We start from the raw sequence: 22,508 nt of genomic DNA on the forward strand, positions 1-22,508 counted from the left end.
TGATGGATAGCTCCTAGGCAGGCTGGTTTCTACATTCTAATATCAACTGTGGTGCTTTGAAAGTTAAGGCTCTTTCAGATCTGGAGTGCAAAGGGTATTATAGTCCCTCAGAATATATTACTGTAGCTGACTGATGTCATTGCATACATATAAATACATAGCAATGGGAGATTCAGACAATTCTGTAATTATACCAAGGCAGAGTAATATTTGCCAGTGATCAATTCTGATGTCATTTTATGGTTGTTTATTATTTAAGAACAGCCTCATCAAAGTTTGTACACTCTCACTCTGCTATGGAAATGGAACAGACAGTTGGTTATTTGAATGCATGTACCATAACAGATCACCTTAACAATTTGTTCAACAGTAGTGTGCTAAGTATTGCTTCGAAAAGAATGGTTGGATGGTTTCTCAAATAACAAAGAATAGTTGTATGCACAAACTATTAGAGACAGATGTAAATATTAGTTTCTGTTATAGGCCTGCAATGTCTCTTAACAGGTCATCATATAAACTTCTGGGACAGTTTGTTCAGTTTTGTTGAACATTCAATTTCAATTAACAGGAAGCTCATTCCACATCTGGATTTCATACAAGTGTGGCTTCAGTTTGTACAGTTCCTAATTGTGCTGTGTTGAAAAGCAGGGCTTGATCAAATGACAATATATTGACGAGGCATAGCTCATTTTGGAACACAATGAACAGGATATATCTAATTTCCCCCGGGATTATTCTATCATACCACAATGGCACAACAGAGTCACTTATAAGCTCATTTTCTTTCCAGATAGTATGCACAGAATGTAGAGAAGTTTTCATTCAAATGTTAAGCTCTGATGATGTAATTGGTGTGGTGGAATGTACGGATCTCAAGTTGTGAAAACATCCAGTGTCTGAGGCATAACTTATGTTGCATCTTACAAATTGGTGATCAAAAAATTAGTCTCTTGCAGACAATAAAGGGCTTGCCACTAAGTATTAATTCAGTATTACCACCTATTGTACGTTAACACATAGTTTTTCATTCATGCTCAATGTGGGCAAATATCCTTACAATATTTGTATCAACAATTCCATTTCTCTCATGCTTCCACGATCACATGACAATGAAGTTAACCCCCTTTATTTTATTCAAAAAGCCATCTACGACTGTGAAAACCCAATAAATGAACATGTCCACTGGATTGCAATATTGAAGCTCCTGAAGTCACAACTACCCAAAAAATGCTTGATGTTTAATCTTGTCAGACCAGTATATCGCAAGCAATAGATAGGCTTAATAAGAATTGTTGCTCTAAACCACTCTACAATAGTCTAAAAGTACTCTCCTCTGTAATTAAGGCATGCCATTGTCATCATACTTCCAGAGATGATCCCATTGTACATAATCCACCTCCATACCATCTCTTCCTTTTTTCCCTCTTCCCTCATTTTTTATCCACTTTCCTCCTCCCTCATTTTTTATTCACTTTTTTGGGGGGGGGGGGGGGCGGGTGGATGGTGGATGAGAATTACCATGCAGGTAAGATACGTGGTGGAATTAACAAAACTGACAGTCCTTCTGTATGTCTTGAAAGAAAAAGTGGTGAGAGTGTTAGAACATACAAGTACTAATTTATAAAAATCTGCTTTATGGCCACCTAGCATCCTTGCCCCATTGCTACGGTACAAACTTCTAAAATATTAATGGCACGTCAATTTTTCCCATTCCAAAACAAATTATGAAAAACAAAAGGCTGCATACTTTTTTTCCACAATACATTTTTTTAGGGGAGGCTCCCTTTTTTTCATTGGGCATTTTTTTTTTTTTTTAATTCTCCCAACATGTTGGACAAGACAAAGTCAGCCACTTTTTTTTCTTGGCCTTTTTTTAATGATTTCAGATACTCAAATATTTTTTCTTCGTCTAATTTTTTACTTTTAGAAAATGTTCTTGTTTGTTCTACATTCATCACCTAAGTGATCACCTGTTAGTCTTACTATATCTGGAAATTGCCTTCCACCAAGACCAAAAAATCACCAAGCATTTGTTTCTGCCTTATAGTAAAAGTAGAATGTATTGCAATTTCATGGTCTGACAAAACAAAACTCATGGTTCAAGTATGACTTTTAATATTCTGGGTTCTTGTGACTTCTTAAGGGTGTCACTGCTTCCCTTGGAAATGTCAGATTCTGGTAATTTATGGTCATGTTAGGCAAAGGTACATCATTACACACCATGTGAAACAATTCCCAATGTGCCTCAATAACAACTGCTTATGGAGTATAAAGGGGGTTAACTTCATTGTCATGTGATGGTGGAAGCATGAGAGAAATGGAATTGTTGATACAAATATTGGAAGGATATTTGCCCACATTGAACATGAAAGAAAAACCACATGTCAACTTACAATAGGTGGTAATACTGAAATAATACTAAGCCCTTAATTGTCTGCGAGAGACTAATTTATTCATCACCAATTTGTATAATGCAACATAAGTTACGCCTCAGACACTGGATGTTTTCACAACTTGAGATCCATACATTCCACACCAATAACATCATGAGAGCTTAACATTTATATGAAAACTTCTCTACATTCTGTGCATACTGTCTGGAAAAGAAAATGAGCTTCTTTAGTGACTCTGTTGTGCCATTGTGGTGTGCTAGAATAATCCTGGGGGAAATTAGATATATCCTGTTCATTGTGTTCCAAAATGAGCTATGCCTCGTCATTATATTGTCATTTGATCAAGCCCTGCTTTTCAACACAGCACAATTAGAAACTGTACAAACTGAAGTCACACTTGTGTCAAATCCAGATGTGGAATGAGCTTCCTGTTGATTGGAATTGAATGTTCAACAAAACTGTACAAAGTGTTGAAATACAAACTGTCCCAGAAGTTTATATGATGACTTGTTAAGAGACATTGCAGGCCTACAACAGAAACTGTTTCTATAATTTGTGCATACAACTATCCATTGTTATTTGAGAAACCATCCAACCATTCTTTTCGAAGCAATACTTAGCACACTACTGTTGAACAAATTGTTAAGGTGATCAGTTATGGTACATGCATTCAAATAACCAACTGTCTGTTCCATTTCCGTAGCAAAGTGAGAGTGTACAAACTTTAATGAGGCTGTTCTTAAATAATAAACAACCATAAAATGACATCAGAATTGATCACTGGCAAATATTACTCTGCCTTGGTATAATTACAGAATTGTCTGAATCTCCCATTGCTATGTATTTATATGTATGCAATGACATCAGTCAGCTACAGTTATATATACTGAGGGACTATAACACCCTTTGCACTCCAGATCTGAAAGAGCCTTAACTTTCAAAGCACTACAGTTGATATTAGAATGTAGAAAACCAGCCTGCCCAGGAGCTATCCATCACAAGTCAGAACTGTAGTATATAAGTTGTAGAATTGAATGAATGGCTTGATTGAAATGTGCTCATTGTCTTACCTGTCCATCTGCATATTATCTAGCATGTGAGAGAGTCGGTCACTCACTAAATGTACCATATAGACATACCTGTATCACCAAACCCATTATACCTACAGTATTGACAGCCTTACTAACAAAAAATGCTCCTCAAAGTAATGAGAGAGGTTACAAAGAAAGTGCCTTTTATTCAAATGTACTCTAATCTTTCTGTGTATCTTCAACATCTGATGTTGCCTAGTACTATGCACATGGCCCTGCTAAACTGAAGAGCCTTGAAATTGACGTAGCACTCTGACCTGAAATACTGTATCACTGAGTGGTTCAAAGAATTGACAAAAGTTTCCTTGGACATCTAAAAGAGACCCAATATGGCAAAGGTCGTATAGGGCCCTCCATGATAGCACTGTTTATACACTATTGGCACATGTACTGCAACTATCTACTCAGATAAGACAATTAGTTGAATAGGGCAAGCATTTCTTCAACATCAGAAATTACAGCAATAGTTTTCCAATGATCACTGCATGTGTCTACCTCACACTGTGTAAATTACACTGAATGACACATTGTCATATGCAATAACACCTCAATATGTCTTTTCATGTTCATCTAACAACTGCAGATTTGAGACCAACAGAAAGCAAAACTATAGGTAAGCATCATGCATCTGTTCAGGTACTTCATTGTATAGCTCACAAAACATTCATAATAGCACCAGTTCACCACCACGAGTTGTTCCTGTTTGTCCACCAATGCAACTAATTTTCTGTCAGTGACTACATAGAATCCAACTAGACACTCAATTGATCATGGCAGAATGTGCCAAATTTAATCTGTTCGCCATCAGCTATGTAGAAACTACTGCATCTTACCTGCTCTCAGTGCCATGTTTGTTCACATTGCATGTTACAATATATCAATTCAGTCATTTAGTGGAAAAACATGTTACCATTAATTAAATCCCACACTTGTCTCATCAATGTTCATAAGTCTTGTTACATTAATATTCTCCATAACTGTCTCATTGTTTTAATGTTCTGTTCATTAGACCGTCCATTACTGTCCTTAAATGTCACATCCCCCCCAAAAAAAAAAAAATGTGCAATGAGAGTATAATGATTTAAGCGGAAGTCATTTAGTGTAATGAGAAAAATGAAAAGAAAAGTCTTCTGATCCAAATCTTCACTTTTGATTTGAAATATATTCACAAAATGTATCCTTAATATTTGAAACATTAGAAGTTCCAAAAATTCCCAAAGCCTTTTAAGAATACCGTTTGCGTCATGCTGACAGGGTTATTTAGGCAGTGAGACAAGTCAATAACATGAATTATTTGGAATTTGTCTTATCAGATGTCACATTTAATCCAAAGTTAGTTCTAAAGTTACAGATCAGATGCTGTGCAATTAAAAAATATGTTTGGAAAAGAATTAAGCTGTCATTGTTGCATCTAATCAAAATTCAAGTTTAATATTCCAGTTTGTTCCTAGAAATGGAAGTCTTGTGAAGCATTTAATGAAGAGAACCACAATGTATTGCAGAGTGTGTAGCCATTTATGTCTTGTAAAATGCAACTAGCTGTTCTGTATCTGAGTCTTTCAAATTGTCAGTTAAAAATTGTCACTTCCCTAGCACTTTACCCTCTCCTGTCGTAACAGAAATTTGCATTTTATGTAAAGATGATTTTATAAATTATGCAAAGTGTAGATGATTCCTTCAGAGGAAAAGTAAGTTGGTACTCATAGAACTAAAGTGGCCTCTAAGTGTAACCCCCCAACCCTCTTTATCAAAAACCATTAAATTAAAAATGGTAGTTTGTTTGGCAGACACTCTCCACCTTCCCCATCTTCCCTTCCTGTACCTCCACCTTACCCTCCAGCCCAAAACTATTTGAATGGCAGATTGCAAAACGGATTTGAGTTTTGTCAGGGAAATGGGGAGCACTTTGCGAGCACCCTACGGGGGATCTGTGGGAGGACTGAGTTGGATGTTAGGTCATGGTAGTTAGTGTTTTCCAGGAATTTATATTGAGATGATGTAACAGTTTACAAGTATCTAAACCAAAATTACCACAATCCTTTGAAACAGGTGCAGTACCAATATAGATGCACACTGTGAAATAAACTCATTCAAAATGCAAAAACATGGCAAGGCAGAAGTGTTAAAGTAAATGATATTTTAAAAAAAAAAGATAAAAGAGTATTTTACAGTTGCAGGGCTTTTTTCTTTTCATTCTGATTGTAAATTTAATTCTAATAAAATTGCTAAAATCAATAACGAGTTGTTTTGTAAGTGTTTAAAGACTATTTTACTTTTAATTTGTACATTTTGTATTTAAGAGGAATCAAGATTAAGTAAATTAAGTGCATGTATTTTCTTGAGTAGCATAGTACCTGATGTTAAAGTTTATAAGGTACAACTTTAAAAAATATATTTTTCCAAAATTATTCCAGTACTATTCAACTTTGCTTCATTTCTACTCCTTGTTCCATCCACATATATGCAACCTTCTTGCCATGTTTTGCATTCAGTTTAAATTCAATTTATGGTGTAAAATCAAATTATTAGATTTAATTAATGTAACAGCCATTTTTCAGCAAGTAGCTTTAAAGACCTATTGCCAAATATATTTTTATAATGTTTCAAAATGGATAGATAGGTATTGAAAGAATAATTAAGATAAAAGAGATTCAGTCATTTGATGTTTGACTCTTTAAGAAAAGTGCAATATTAAGACAAGGTGCAAATACAATTATTCAGTACTATAAAAGAGATGGCATTTTGTTATTTATTAATGAAGGAATTAAGAATGATAAAAGTGTTAGTTATATAAGTTTCAGTAATACTTTACAACAAACACTTAAAGGCGCATCTTGTGTTTATGAACAATACAAAATTGGACTGTGTTAATAAAAATATTGAAAACAATAAAAACCTTAATTCTCATCTCCTGGGAACACCAGGATGTTATGGAACTTATTATCATGTAAGGCAGTATGAAATTATCAAGATTTGTGATCATGTCATACCAACAAACTTGCTTTGTTGTGGTTTACAATAGTTTACATGTAAATTTGATGTGTTCCATCAAGAAGTCCAACAGAGATTAAAAGTGAAACGATTCCTTGTAAATAATACACAATAAATATATTTTATATTATATAAGCTTGCCTTTATACTTTATTGATTATGTCTGTCACTTGGGGAAGGGGAGTGTGGGGGTAAAGACTGCAATAAACTATCATAACATTTTCAAATCATTTCTTGATCCTTTTTATCTTTTTATTTGTTTATATGTTGCATTCTTCATTCAATCAAGTTTTCAATCTTTTTCTCCTTAAAGCAGACCATTGCATTTGCAGCTGCGGTTTTCTCGCCATCATATCCACTTAAAGAGACACTGTTTGTTACTTTCTTGCATTAATTTCACAAGAAGTGCTTAAAATGAAGTTGTTGTTTTTCTATTAAAGAAATATGCTTTGCATAAACTCACCACACTTTTCTAGAGTCCAGTCTCACCTCTAGCCTAACCTACTTTGCTTAAAAGAATTTGAACTAAATGGTGTCATTGTCAATAACAGTTGAGGCTGGCTACTTGTGCCATTTGTGAATGTTCATAACATGTGAATTTTGCAAACCAAGCTTGTTTGGTCTCTTTTCATTTCTCCCTTAGATGGACAAAGTTTATACTGTGAATATGCCCTTTGATTCTGAAGGGACTAATCAGTGTAATGTTTAGTCTGTGCATAGAGCTTTTGTAACTTTTCATTCAGACATATCATGAGTTAGCTATTTCCTGATTGAAGCTGTCAGATTTTACCCGTTTTCAAGAAACATCGACATTGATGACAATCTCAAACATTTTCAAAATATGTACCAAACAAATCATAGAAGGAAGTCCAGTCCAATCATTACAGTGTAAATATATTCATATGGACCACCTAACAAAGCAGGTTTTATTTCAGAAATGATTAGAAAAGGACAGCTGGAAAAAAAACTAAAGACACATATGTCTGTTTGTTACATTTGATTTTATGAATAATGTAGAAGCTGCGATGTTATTAGGAATCTCAATTTTCCATCCAAAGTATGAGAAAGGCACTACAGATGTGGAGAGTACACTTTAACCACAACCCAAACAGAGGAAGCTTGCTAACATGATGCCACTCAACATTTAAAAAGAAATATAGCTAACATTAAACATATCCCTTTACTGGGGTCTTAACTGATAACTTTTCCACTTGTAGAAACTTTTGTTTGCTTACTAGTAATTGACATTGTTGGAGAAACAGTTGCAGTGTACACATCTATGTCACTTCCTGTCCCTTCCAGTCCACTTCTTGGAACTAAAATAAGTCTAAGGTAGATCGAAAGGGAATCAATGCAGGTTGTTTGAGTATAGTTTGGTCCTTACGGATGAAACATATCTCCAAAACAACCATCTAATGGATTTGGTTGAAAACAATCATTGATGATAGGAAAAAAAGTGAGAACAGTGAATTTCTCTTTGAAGTCTCTGTATTTTACATGTTTCAAGTATTTACATTACACATGAAAGATATACACCATTACATCCAATTAAATACTCAGAGAATAATAGTCTATTAACAAAGGGTGACTGACGGTACACAATTAATTCTGATATGTTGCAGCTAGGTTATCAAAAAGCTACAGCATGTAGTATTTGTGTTACACATTTTATGTTTAGTAAATCAGCAACAAAAACTGACTGGAATTTTATGAACAATTTATAAAGAGCAAAGACATTTTTGGCCAGAAGAGAATTCAAAATCATGACCTCAGGAATACAAATGCTTTACCAAATGAGATATCCAGCCCCTGGTTGGTTACAATCCCTATATGCCACCATCTTTGCTTAAGGTGCCAGTTAGAGGCCACAGTAGCTTGTATATCCTGTAACCAAACACAGTGATGTAGCTAGGGGGGGTCAAGGGAGGGCACGTGCCCCAGGTTTAGGGGCGCTGAAATGGGAGAATGAGAGTAAAAAAAGAAGAACTTTTTCGAAAAACATGACAAATTAATGTATGTCATCAGGCATGAATATTTTCTAGTTACTAATAAGAATCTGAACTGAATGTTGTTCTTTTTATTAGTCAATTTGTAGATTTTGATTTCTTTTCAGTCCATATCGACCGTTTTCTCTTTTTTTTATTCTATTCTGTAATGACTACATGTCACAGAAATTTTGGGTATTTTAGTATACAGTTCCAAGGCAGTAGATTTCGAATGGTGGAAATATCATAGGCGTAGGAGCACAATTTGAATTGGGGGGGGGGGCTGTAACGACTTACCCAAAAAATATAACCAAAAATGTTTGCGCGCAATTCTTTTTCTTTCAGTAGTGGGGGCGGGGGGGTGCAATTTTCTATTCTTGCACCCGGGTGCCACAACCTCTAGCTATGCCACACCAACATTACTGACTAGTTTCATTCATAACAAACCCAGAAAGTGGATAGAAGGGACTTCAAGAGGAATTTGGAGTATTATGTCATGCATATAAGTAGGTTAACAACAGAAAGTTGACTAGTGGTAAATTAAGAATGGTTTGAAAAGAGCACAAAAGATTTCTACAGAAAAATGTTTACAATGTATTATAAATTTGCAAATAAAATATTGTATTAAATGTCATTCATGGGAGCTCTATTGTTTGTATGAATTGACAGAATTTTTTTTTGACTGAGTTATTACAAATCATATAACTATGTCTTAACATTCATATTCTGGCCTTGTCTGAGGATTTAGCCTTAAAGGAGCATTACACATACACAAACATGCATTCTGAAAACCAGAACAGCAAATGGGAACATTATTACAAAGAAATTTTCCTTTTCTTTTTGTTTTTGTCAGACTGTGACACAACACTTAAATACTTCATAAAGGCATCCTGTGATGCTTTAATGCTCAAACCAATGTACCAAATACAAACACTGCACAATGAAAACATTGTGGATTATTATCCAATAACTTTTGATCATTTCGGACGGAAATAAAAGACGTCCTTCCACCTTCTATAGTTATTATAAGGGGGAAATGGATTAAACTTTGGAAAAACTTGAAAATGCATAAGAACACTTGATAAAAAAGCAAACAGTTAGTCCTTTTAAGATTCAAAACGAAGGATTTCCAAAGCCCACCATGTTCTGTGTCTCTTCAATTTCCTTGAGGAGGTCTTCATCTTTAAGATTGACTTTGATGGCGTACTTATAAGCTTGTTCTGCCTCTAGCTGCCTCCCAGTCCTAAGACATACAAGAGACAAGTATCCCCAGACCTCAGGGTCGCTGTTGTTCAAGATGTTAGCTTCACAAAGGGCATCCTCCGCTTCTGAGAGTTCTCCAAGCTATTAATCAAAATACAAGATAGTGATGTAATAAAAATGCAGTCAACTCATTTCAACTACAATATTAGCTGTATTCAATTATACACAGTATTTTAGGGTTATACAATTATCACCTTGAAAGTAGTGAAGCTATTCTATAAATTGAGATATATTCTTGAAATGGCAATAGCGGTAAAGAAAAACCTACGATAGAAAAAGTAAATCTGCTGAAAATGACACTGCTGGCATATAAATACACATGCACAGGATTGGTACTGGGGTAAATGGTTTTCTTACTGAAGAAAAAGGATTATATCCTATGTACTTGGTAAAATTTGCATTCACTTCCTATGTACCATTTGTGAAATACTGAAAGTTGAATGTGCAACATTTTGTACCAAACATTTTTCTAACTTCAATATTGGAATGCAACAGAATGTGAATGTACCACAGTCATAGGTATATTGTCACCTTTTATGTTCCTAAAAGGTAAATTTGGACGGTCAAAATAATCGAGTGAAGAATAGAGCAGGATAAAGCATTATTGTTGTCAATGTTTGACTATGACAACATCACACCTGTTTGCTTCAAGTTCACTTCCATAGTAACAAAAACTGACTGCAACAATTTCAACTATCAATATCTTAAAAGTTGCACAGAGAAACTGAATGCAAGTTTTTATGAATCAAAAATAACATTTCCTCTGAACAATTCCTTCAATTCCTACTTTCATATTTTACTCGGCCTACTAGCATGTGTTCCTCAGAAGAAAAGTGCAGGCCACTCAATATACAGATACAGGATTTGCACTCTAAGCAGCCATGAATTATGTCACATATCTGTACAATATAAAAGAGATTAACCCACAATTTTTTTTTCACAAACTTATTACCAAAATTTCTCATCTGAATTACTCATATTTGGTAACAGGAGTGTTATTTGTTATGTTTATACTTGGCAGCCGCTCAGCGTATTCCCCATGGAAACACAAGATGTTTGTTCTGCATCTATGAATAGTGTTTGACAGGTTGTTTACATCAATGATTAATTAGTTTGGTGGCCTTGAATTATCAAGTCAGTTATTCAACTCAGATCGCATTATTCACTCCCATAGGAATTTCAAATGAACTCTGTCAATCTAATAACACAACCATTGTCTACTTTACCGACAACTGTAGTTTTATTTTAAAGTAGTATGTCTTAGTCAAATATTCTAATATTGAAAACCAATTTCAGCTTCACTTCAACTTATGGACAAAAAGTTACACATTTTGAGTAAAATATGCATTTTGTATTTTGGGCTAATATTCATTTGAAAAAATGTCACTGGGCTAATTCAAATCGAAATTGATTTAGTCCAGGTTACTTTCGAAGTAAAAGGATGCTTTAATTTTATGATGTAATGTTTCATAAGGTAGCTTAGTTTAGAGGTCAAATGGCTCTGATGCCCTGCATGGTTCTAATTAGCTATGACAGGCAATTCTGTGAAATTGATTTGCCCTCAGGTTTCTATTCAATTCTAATTCAACCCCAAAAGTGGGGTTCTGGTCAGAAATTGCTAGAAAATAGATATTCAATAATCAACATGAAAGTGAATTAAGCTTTCCAGGATAATTATTCCTGACATTTCAAAGCAAAGGTTTTATAAGAATTATTCTGCATGAACAGAAAATACATTCTAGCACCACTGCAAGAGAGCAAGATTCTGTATTATTGTAAATAACTTAGTTCCTTTATAAGAAACCAATTATGGGTATCACAGGAAAAGTGCATTTGTTTGACAAGCACTGAAATTATTCTTGCATTAAGCCCACAGAAAGACAATAAATTGGGCAACTGGTAAAGAAACTTTAGAACCTAGAATACTTTTTGCTCACAACACCATCATGAATAGCAAATTTGTTTCCACAAACAATAAAGGATAACCAAATCAGCACACATTATGCAGGTTTCATATGTACAGATCATCGGTACCTCAAAATCTGCTGCCTTGAGAATATAGAATTAGAATCCACAGTCACAGAATGTACATGTAGCTAGGTTGTAATATTAATTTATATCAATTTTCTTCAAATGTCCTCATACTTACCCTGTAGCATGCAATTCCAACACCAAGCCAAGAAATACATGATGGTGAGTTTTTGCAGGCCAACAAGAATGTCTCCTTTGCTTTCTCAAACTAAAAACGGAAAAGAAAAAGTTAAACAGAATCCTTTTTTACGGGTAAAGGAATCTACTTTAGGAAATTTTATTCTCTATAGCAAAAACAAAATCAATTGCCAAAAGACATTTACTTACAAAACATTTGATGCATTTCAGATCGTAAATGAATCACGGAGATCAGAGAAATGCTTATCTGTACTGCAAAAAGCCTGAGTAGGTTAACATTGTAAGCCTGATGTTTTGATCCTGCTAGGATCTTCTTCTAAGGCAAACAGGTAAATGAATCATGTATGGAGTCTCATGCATGGTTATTACATCATTCTAGGATGGTATAGTGATATCTGATTTACATTAAAACATAATGCAACATTTTAATGTTTGTCAGATGATAAAATAAAACTGCTAAGATGGTAATTCTGGTCAGGAACCTTGATTCATTCAGTACTGAATGGCTCTTTGATAATCACATAATTAAATGTCATGAAGATGTTGCTAATTAGTACATGGACTCTAATTGATATAGCATAAACTTGTATACAGCATTGTGCTGAGATAGTAAGGAGTTGCTATCTCCAAGAACTCATTAGGCTGGCTCCTGACTAACTGTAACAAATTGAACTGGGAAGAAATATTAAGAAATTATAAGGACTCATAATAATAAGGATTAATAATAATAAGGATTCATAATAATAAGGATTCATAATAATAAGGATTCATAATAAATAAGGATTCATAATAATAAGGATTCATACAGAACAACACACTAGTCACTTAGTACAATAACAACATTAGTGAATCTATTGCACAGTGGAATAATGTGCTTTAGTATGTAAGAAACACAAATTGCTGCTATGCAGAAAGAATACGTAGACATTATGGACCAGACCGCACCCAGGAATGTATCCACCTGACAACCCCATCCCCCCCACCCCCAGCCCCAGCTTTCATCAGGCCTGTGAGAATTACAACATAACCATACATAGCAAGGTTAGTCCTACAATCACCACTTTTCACCAGATAATTTCTCACCTCGGTATCATGGAGGTAGATGGATGCAAGTCTAAGATAAATGGAATGCATTTCCCTTGCATCAGCAATGAAAGATAAGGTCCTCTGGTAACAATCTCTGGCTTCTTTCAGGTTACCCTGGAGGTACCGTAGGTGACCCATAATAGACCACGAATCTGGATCCTGTTCAATAAATTCATGTTACAGGAGTAACGCATTTTAACAGGTTGAATTATTATTTATTTATTTTTTTGCCCCACAAGCACATACATTTATGTATGAACTAAACTTAAAATTACATATTACTTGACACTACTCATATGTCAGTATCAATAACATACTAAATACGCAAAGATAATCCAAGTACAAAATTCGACACTGTTCCCCTAATGCAAAAACATTTCCATAAACATGAAAATCGACTCTTCCTAATCGGATACATCACCGTTTCGGAATTGGTTTATTCGAGATAGAAGAAATACTGACAAGATAAATGTCCTTTGCAGTCATTTCTCTGAAACGTGAGGACGCATGAGAGCATATTTCAAGACAAATGAACTTCGGAGGGAGATAAACAAATTCAGGACGACAACACTAATTGACCATGTGATATGAGCCCTGGCAGAGCACTCTGCTGAAAACTTGTAGAGAAAGGAAGCCAGATTCCCTCTCACCTACTACAAAATGAAGGAGGGTGTATCAAAATTATGTTACGTTTGGTGGAATCTTTTTCAAGTTTCCAAGATTTTTCTAGTTAATCAAAGTAAACTTTTGAGCAAGACATACAAGGAGCAGGAAGGACAAAAATAAATCAGGAATTACACAGCCTTCTGCAATGCTCTTAAAGCTACTTGATTAAAGCAATTTCCTAACAGACACAAATAACAAGTAAAAATGTTGACCACTTGAAAATGCTTGACAATTTCTGTACCAAACCCAAAAGTCAATTACATCAATGAGGGATTCAATGTAGATGAAGCAAAAACAAAATTCGGAGAGTTAACTTATAAATGGCTAGGAGACTGGTCGAACCCAAGGGAAATAACCGTAATGGGACATGTTCTAAGATGAAAAGCATTCTTGCAAACTGAGTTATATAAAGTATTAAACTTATCAACCTGAGTTAACACTATCCCATCCCCTGAGTTAACACCATCCCATCTGCTGAGTTAACACCATCCAATACCCTGAGTTAACACCATCCAATCCCCTGAGTTAACACCATCCCATCCCCTGAGTTAACACCATCCCATCCCCTGAGTTAACATTTATCCCATCCTCTGATTTAACACCATCCCATCCCCTGATTTAAGAACCATCCCATTCCCTGAGTTAACAACCATCCCATCCCCTGAGTTGACACCATCCCATCCCCTGAGTTAACATTTATCCCATCCTCTGATTTAACACCATCCCATCCCCTGATTTAAGAACCATCCCATTCCCTGAGTTAACAACCATCCCATCCCCTGAGTTAACAACCATCCCAATCCCTGAGTTAACAACCATCCCATCCCCTGAGTTAACAACCATCCCATCACCTTAGTTAACACCATCCCATCCCCTCAGTTAACACCATCCAATCCCCTGAGTTAACACTATCTCATCCCCTGACTCATACTAAACCCACCATTTCTGCAAGTTTAGCAGACCAAAAGTATAACATTAAATTTCCTTTTTTTTTCATTTAATTTGTTAAGTATTATTTCTTTCATTCTTTATAAGGTCAATCAATACTTAAAGAGGTTGATATCATCTGTCCTAGTAAATAAACCTACCTGGTAGTCTAACACCAGTGCCTTGGTTAAATTATCTTCTGCCTCCTGGTATTCTTTCTTCTGAAGGTGTAGTCTTGCAAGGGCAACATGGTACAACTTCGTTGGTCCTCCAGAGGGGTGAATAAGCTCATGAGCTAATGCCCTCTCACAAAACTTAGAATTGATAAAAATTATGAGTTTATTTGTAGTTACATTTATATGCAGTTCTGTTAAACTGTAGTCAGAAAAAAAGACTTTGGTATAATAACTATTTGTATACCAAAAATGTTAATTTCCATTTTCCAATTACTCCCCCTTCTAGGGAATGAATTAATACAATATATTCCTAATAAGCTGCCTTTAGTAACCACTTTTTGGGGAGAAAGAGACAATTTGAATGTCTCAAGTTTGTCATTTTCTCTTTTCTTCAGTTAAGTCCATGACTGTAAGAGAAGAATTTGGAGAACAGATCATAGTCAGTTGAAAGCTGAACTTTCCCTGATTTTACAAAAGTGACTTTTCTTGCAGTACGATGCAATTATAAGTAATCATTCCCCACCCCCACCACCCCCCCCCCCTCCCAGGCTAGAACAAGTACCACTTTCCCAAGCTATGGCAGGAGGATGGCAGGCAGGATAAATTTACCTCTTCAAACTTTAAGGGAAAGAGAACATCATCACAAAGAAAACAAATGACTGCTTGACACTGTCTTAATAAAGTGAAATTAAAACTTACTGTATTTAACAAACAAAAATACTAAAACTGACTTTGTTCTCAAAGCTCTTCAATAACAAAGCAAGAGAAAGTAAGTATTCTAAATTTATACCTAAGATTATGTTTGTAAGTTCTTGAAAGCTTGTGATCATGTCTGCACACCTACAAGTTTGGGATAGCCATATTTATGTGTTTAAAATGGTAAAAATATTTGAATAACATTTTATATGTAAGATCTGTATCAAACCATAATTTGCATAGAACAACATACCTCACTCCTCTAAATAACTTATTATGGATGAATACATAATATTTATCATGACTATTTACATCTTATTGAATACCCAAACAGGATATGTGTTTAATACCTGAGTGGCTTTGACATCCAGCAAGAACTCAACAGCAATCATATAGATACTTGACTGGGGGATCGGAGTGGGCTCTCTGGGTGGGTCCTCTTCCTGGGTGGACCCAGGGCGGCTCCCCCCAGGATTGTGACTGGTGACACTCTTCATACCATCTTGTCCAACTATCCAAAGAAGACAGGTTTAATTTGTAATAGTTATTGATCATATCAGACCAGAGACACATAACAGTTACAGCGCAGGAAACCTTGAAAACTGTACTTATATTCTCAGCAGGCCTGTCTGCATCAGTGACAGAATAAATTGGAGGAGAATATCCAAAGAAAATGTATACGAGTACTGTAATCACTGGTAATAAAAGGTGGGATGGGGTGGGGGAAGGTGGGGTGGGGAGGTGGGATGGGATGAAGTAGATGAAGGTGGGATGGGGTAGAAGGTAGGTGGGATGGGTAGGGGAAGGTGGGGTGGGATGAAGTTGAGGGAGCAGAGAATTGGAGCTTGGGCACAATTTTTAATCAAGTAGATGTCATTTTGCAAGTATTTCCACTCAAACTGACTCATCCCATCCTTCCCTCCACCCACAATTCCCCCACTCCCACCCATTCAAGATTTCAAGGGTGATTTTGTGAAGTTTGTTATGTTTTTCTTTCTTTTTTGCAGGAGATTTGATATCAGAATGGGAAGATATTCTTGGATGAGCTGCTGTTTTGTTTTGTTCTCTACACAAACAAAGTGGTTGTCTTTTATTTATGATATGATGGGTGAAATGTGCATGCGATGCAAAATGGGGATGTAAAATGAAGTTCTCCTTTAACCCCTTTCTGCCAAGAATGTTGCTGATTAAAACCAGGACAGGTTTCATTTCACAAATTTCTCATCCTCAGACCGACAAAAAATGTGATAGATGATGATGATTAGCGCTTGATTAAAAGCAAAGTAAACTCAACGAAGAACATGCCATATTCTATCCACGAACCCTAAACTTGAGTACTCCCCACCCCCCCTCTCCTCCCACCCCTTCAGCACTCCTACCAGTCCATGCTGACAGAGATACACAAAAGTTTCCCATCAGAACACATGCATTCTTTATATACCAATCCTATTCCAAATAAAGGTCTCTGTCCCTTTCATTGTTCTTCTATGTTCATAATTTTTAGGCAATATTAAAATTGAACTCATCGAGACACAAATGTTAGTGATATTATTCCATCGACCGCTGGCAAAATTCATTCAAAGCACTGCAAACAATGGTCATTTGTTAATAAAATATGGAAACTTCACTGCAAACAACAATCACCTACAAAATAAGGAGTTAGTGTTATACCTCTATACTGAGCAAGGGACACAGGAGAGTCTATATTAACAAAAACAAGGAACATATTGTAGATAGAAAAGAGAAGAAATATGAATTTTTACTGCTGTTAGTCACAGGACGATGGTTATTGCCTCTCGGTTTATTGTAAAGTGATAAGCACTCTAAAACCTGAATACTTGTGCAGTAGTGCAGTTGTAAATGATTGGATGAAATTGGTACCTATCCAATGGCCTAATTACTCAATCCTTTATTACTGATAGATAGACAAGAATCACTGCTGAATTTAATTGTCATCAGAGGAAGCAAACAGGCACTGAATATTTATTTCATTTTCTACTGACAGTGTCAAAATGTATATTAATATTTGTGTACGTTTCAATTATTTCTTGTTTTAATGCAAACCAAAATTGAAATCCAGCTTTCAAACCATTTTTTCAAATAATAACCTGAAATATGCTAGAATGTCAAATTCTGGTCTCTCATATAAAAACTTAGACATGTTTGTTTAATACTGTCATCCTCAAGAGAGGTTGGCCCACACATCTATTTACACTGCCAAATGTCTGTAGGATAGGTTCGTGGGTGGGATCCCCAGAGAACTTGAGGTAAAACTGTTACCGTGTGACCAGAAGAATATTAGGGACAGAGTGTGTGTGTTATTTTCTAGATCTGACATACACAGTACACCTACCTTGATCTGCTGGTGTGGGAGCTTCGTTAGGTAGATCTTATGGAGGGATAACGTAACGAGGTAATTAAGCTTGGTTTTGCCGATTGAAATCATGGCGATATGTTTAATCACAGTTATTCAAGACAGCTAATTCTTACAATAAAATGGTGCCACAGCATGTTCTTTATTTAATATTAATTCTTCTGAATAGAAAGTTCCACCAGGACATTACTATGACAAAGTCTAACAGATTTTACATGTTTCAACAGCAGATTAATGGAGAATAATTCAGTGTTCATATTTCTTACACCTGTTTTGAGGAGTTTGTTCCCACCACCTCCTTCCTCCCCTCTCCCACACAAATCATACAAAAAATCACATGATACAATGGTTCAGTTTTAAAAACATTTAAAAAGCATTATGCTAAAACATATCACATACATTTTTCCCTACCAAGTAATTCATATTAAAAAGGTTCGTGAAAAGTTTGAGAAAACAAAAAGAAAAACAAAATGCAGAGACTGGCTGCAAGCATAACAATTATAAAATGTTTAATCTAAGGATTCGTTTAAAGGCTTCATTCTGAAGATTAATGAATCTCATTGTTTGGGAATACCTACGAGGCTACAACTATTACTACTGTACCAGCTGTACATTGCATGACTTGCAGCTACGCTTTACAGCAATTAAATTTATGACGAATGTCTAAAATATGGGTGTGTCTGTTTCTACTATGGAGTATGCAAGTTAGAATGTCTACCCGACGTATAAACAAGTATGAACTACTTTTGTGTTTAATTTTGTAGGAAAACATATATATATATATCTCAAGACACTGAATAAAACTTTGGTGATGTCAAAATTTGCAAAACCAGCTGGATCACACTCACGATAGTGTGCAACCTCATCTACTCATAAATTTTGACAGCCTTGCCCTCAATTTATGCAAATTGCATCAAACAAAAGTTGACATTTCTTCTTCTTAGAATGTCTACCCGACGTATAAACAAGTATGAACTACTTTTGTGTTTAATTTTGTAGGAAAACATATATATATCTCAAGACACTGAATCAAACTTTGGTGATGTCAAAATTTGCAAAACCAGCTGGATCACATTCACAATAGTGTGCAACCTCATCTACTCATACATTTTGACAGCCTTGCCCTCAATTTATGCAAATTGCATCAAATTCATATTTGTTTAAGGCACTTTGATTGACTTCATGGACAATAAAAGAATATATATATTTATTTCTGTACAGCGCTTTGAGATTTTATTGGAAAGCGCTTTATAAATAGCACATATTATTATAATATATTTTTTTTCCTTTTTTTTAAGATAATGATCAAAAGATATATTTACCTACATCAGAGTTTGATATTATTTTACCACACTCATCAAGCACATTTGAGTCTAAGATATTAAAAGAAACAGGGAGACTTATAGAAGCAGATATAAATGTTCTGACCTGATTTAGATGAAATTGAAGCCCTCTTTTTCATTGATATCGGTTTCTCTTTGGTGGGAGTAATTGGGGTTGGTTTCCCGTCGGTGGGGGTGGCCGGTATCTTCTGCACGACTGGAATGGATGAAGACTTGGTGTCCCCAACATCTAGATTATTTATTGGCATAACAACAAAAAAATCCAATAAATATGAAACTAAGCCATGACACATTTGAAGAGGTCCCCAGTGTTATGATGCTTTTAACAGTCGACTAGTATGTTAGCTGAATGAGGTGTTTTTTGCCTCTCAACTTTATTTGCTGTTAGGGACATATTCATTCAATATTATGCAATTTACTGCAAATGCTCCCTTAATCCAGAAATCTCTTGTATCAAAATGGTAAACTTGCTAATTTACTCCCAGCCTCAAGCTCCCTTACAAAGAATCATGACAGCACAATAAGAACCCATCAAGAAGTTCCTTTCCATATGTCATTAAATTCATCAAACAGATCCCCAGGCAACTGATTAAGCCTATTTTCAGCTGTACAACTGTCAATTTGAAGTACAATTGAGCACAAACTTGAGATAATTCTGATTCACTGAAAAATGCAACGGGTTCTGCCTTTTTCCTTCGTACAAAGACAAACCTTGATTCAATTTTACAGTACTGGGTGACATTTTTTTTTTTTAATATCAACTTAAGAGTTTTCTGCAATTGTCAATCTCTCAAATTACACTTGGCCTTTGTATGAACCTGGTAGGCACAGTTTTTCTTTTTATAGTTTTGAAGAATATTTAGGGGCAAAATTGTCTTTAAATATTTAACGTAGAGGCAGAAACGCAACAGTCCATCATCTTCATTCAATGTAACAAATCACATTTGTGATGAACAACGCACAACCCACAGGTAAAATAAAAATCAGTTCTGTGAATGATAATATCATGCTGCCATGTAATGTCTGAAGGCTCTCCATGGTGTCACCATGTGATGTCCTAGTACCACTAGGAAATGAAAACTTTCTATTTAAAATTTCATAGTAAAAACAGAATTATGTTGCAGTTTTAATTATTACTAAAAAATTGCCGGTATTAAACAAAACTGGGAAAGTTAAATATTTGGCTGACGACATGCATTTTTGCAGACATAACATCTATGAAAGATGATATACAAAAAACACTAAAAAAGTGGGGGAAAAAATTTCAAACATTAGCAGCTCTGTGCCATAACTGATAGAATTAGTCTTCAGGCTGACATATAGTAGACCATTGAAAGGATAATATCAGCCAAAAACCCGCTTTCTTTGATAAGTTGTTTGAATTGTGAACTAACTCTGTTAATAGGCTAACGATGATGACTGAGTGCTCTATTACTTTTGGTCACATATCTCACTCATGACTATAATAGAAAGTATTACATTTGAAAGACCTAAATCGAAACAAAGATAACATCTTTTCCCTACCAGGGATTTCAGGGTTAATTGATTCCCAAATCCGAATGGATTGGTGAATTATTCGATTTATCATTAAGTCACATGTCATAAACAACATTAGTGTCTAAAATTTTCAGCTCAAAGTTTTTCTTTCTTCAAATGACTTAAGAAAATAAAATTCACGTCTCTGCTTTCTAGCAAACCCTGCACAAACTAATATAATTTAGTCAAACAACTGTCAAAGTAATATAATTTAGTCAACTACTGCTGGGCCATAATTTGAATTTGAATTTTTATCTTTGTTTTAAATATAATTTTTGGTTCTTTTAATAAAGACTACCTTCATGTCTAAAATTGTCAATGGTAAGCGTGACTCTTGATATATATCTTGAAGGCAACTGAGCCGTTAATTTTCTTTCATACCATAGTTATTGTCTGCACGAATTGTAAAAACAAACATCACTTATTTTGCAACTTTTTTGATAGGCACTCTGAAAATCAATCCTGCCTTCAGGAAAAAAAAAATTCTTCACACGAATTTATCTTGACCTTGCCTCATGGACAATTTTGCTTCAATTCTCCCACCGGCAACAGAACCAAATTAATTTTCTCAATTTCTACTCCCTTACCTTGAACTACTCTGCTATAAAATTGATAAATTCCACATGAATTGACCTAATGAAAAAATCTGTTTAGATTCAAAAGAATGAAAGATTTAGAGAGAGCTCAGTATTAAAACACTCCATAAATTGCAACATATGACCTGAAAATGAGACTGGATGCAGGCTGTCCATAAGGCAAAAGTAACTCTCATCGTGTTGTGATAATTACTCACAAAATATGCTTTACGGGGCGGGGTCTTTAATATTATATGACGACTGGTCAGAATTATGTCAGAGATTATATTAATTCTAACACTGGTACAGTAGTTCTTTAACTGTCCTTGTCAGGAAAGAGTAAATGCTTTGAAGCTGAGGTTTTACTTTGGCAGAATTGTTCAGCAGACAAGTTAAGGGACGGTCTGGTCACTCATGTTTCCTTAATGAAAAAATGATAAATCATTTATTTCACAATAAGACAATCATGTCATTAGAAAAATATATATTCTGAATAGGTTATTGGCTTATATCTTTATGTAATGTGAAGTTAGCTTGATTAAATAAATGGAGAAAATAAAGAAAATTTGGATCTATAAGTGTAGTCTTAATTTTTATTTTATTTTATATGAGAAAGGACATGAAAAAGAAGAGACAATGGCAAAATTGGGAGGGGGGAGTGAGGTGAGGTGGGGGAGTGAGGTGGGGGAGAGGGAGGTGGGTGAGGGAGGTGGGGAAAAGCATGTGGGGGAGAGGGATGGGGGATGAATTTCAGAAGTCTTACTCAGGAGTGGAGCTTATCCTCCCCCAACCCCCTCCCCCAACCCCCTTCCCCAACAAACTAGATATGTCCATGACTCACCATCCCCTGTGAGTTCCTGAACATCTTCCGCCTCAGCATCGCCGGCTTCTACCTCCTGTTCCTCCTCCAGCAGGACTCCCCCCTCATCCTCTTCTCTCAACATTTGTTCCTCTTTGTTCTGTCGCTGTTTCTCAGCAGCGTCCATGATATTGACTTTCTGTGCCTCCATCAGAGCATACTCAGCTTGGATGTCATTCCCAATGCCATCGTAGAACAAACCTGTCCATCACATGCAATGAATGTAACCAAAATAGCTTTAAAGAGGGGGAGAGGCTTGTATGAAAACTAAAAAGAGCTGGTCCCATACTGAGACTTATCTTTAAGCGGCTGTTTACCTTTGCTTGAAACTTTTCCTGCAATTTTCTCCAAACCTAGATTAATCCAAGAAAAATTATT

General features: G+C 35.5%; 1 protein-coding gene across 5 annotated transcripts in view; it reads right to left on the minus strand.

Moving 5' to 3' along the window:
* Positions 1-9,041: 9,041 nt before the first annotated feature.
* LOC139971752 (cilia- and flagella-associated protein 70-like) overlaps positions 9,042-22,508 on the minus strand; it is a 38,297-nt gene continuing 24,830 nt past the window's right edge. For 3 of the 5 annotated variants that reach the window (XM_071978477.1, XM_071978475.1, XM_071978478.1), the window contains 8 exons: positions 22,113-22,331; positions 19,246-19,389; positions 17,797-17,832; positions 15,794-15,954; positions 14,733-14,885; positions 12,976-13,137; positions 11,873-11,962; positions 9,042-9,804 (listed from right to left, as the gene is read on the minus strand). In XM_071978477.1, the coding sequence (XP_071834578.1) occupies positions 9,574-9,804; positions 11,873-11,962; positions 12,976-13,137; positions 14,733-14,885; positions 15,794-15,954; positions 17,797-17,832; positions 19,246-19,389; positions 22,113-22,331 (1,196 nt within the window). In that variant the 3' untranslated portion in view covers positions 9,042-9,573. Of the gene's footprint in view, positions 9,805-11,872; positions 11,963-12,975; positions 13,138-14,732; positions 14,886-15,793; positions 15,955-17,114; positions 17,145-17,796; positions 17,833-19,245; positions 19,390-22,112; positions 22,332-22,508 lie in introns of all 5 variants that reach the window. The other 2 variants (XM_071978476.1, XM_071978479.1) reach the window with 2 other exon arrangements.

This window comes from Apostichopus japonicus, chromosome 8 (assembly GCF_037975245.1).
Source record: "Apostichopus japonicus isolate 1M-3 chromosome 8, ASM3797524v1, whole genome shotgun sequence".
In the NCBI taxonomy this organism is placed as follows: domain Eukaryota; kingdom Metazoa; phylum Echinodermata; class Holothuroidea; order Aspidochirotida; family Stichopodidae; genus Apostichopus; species Apostichopus japonicus.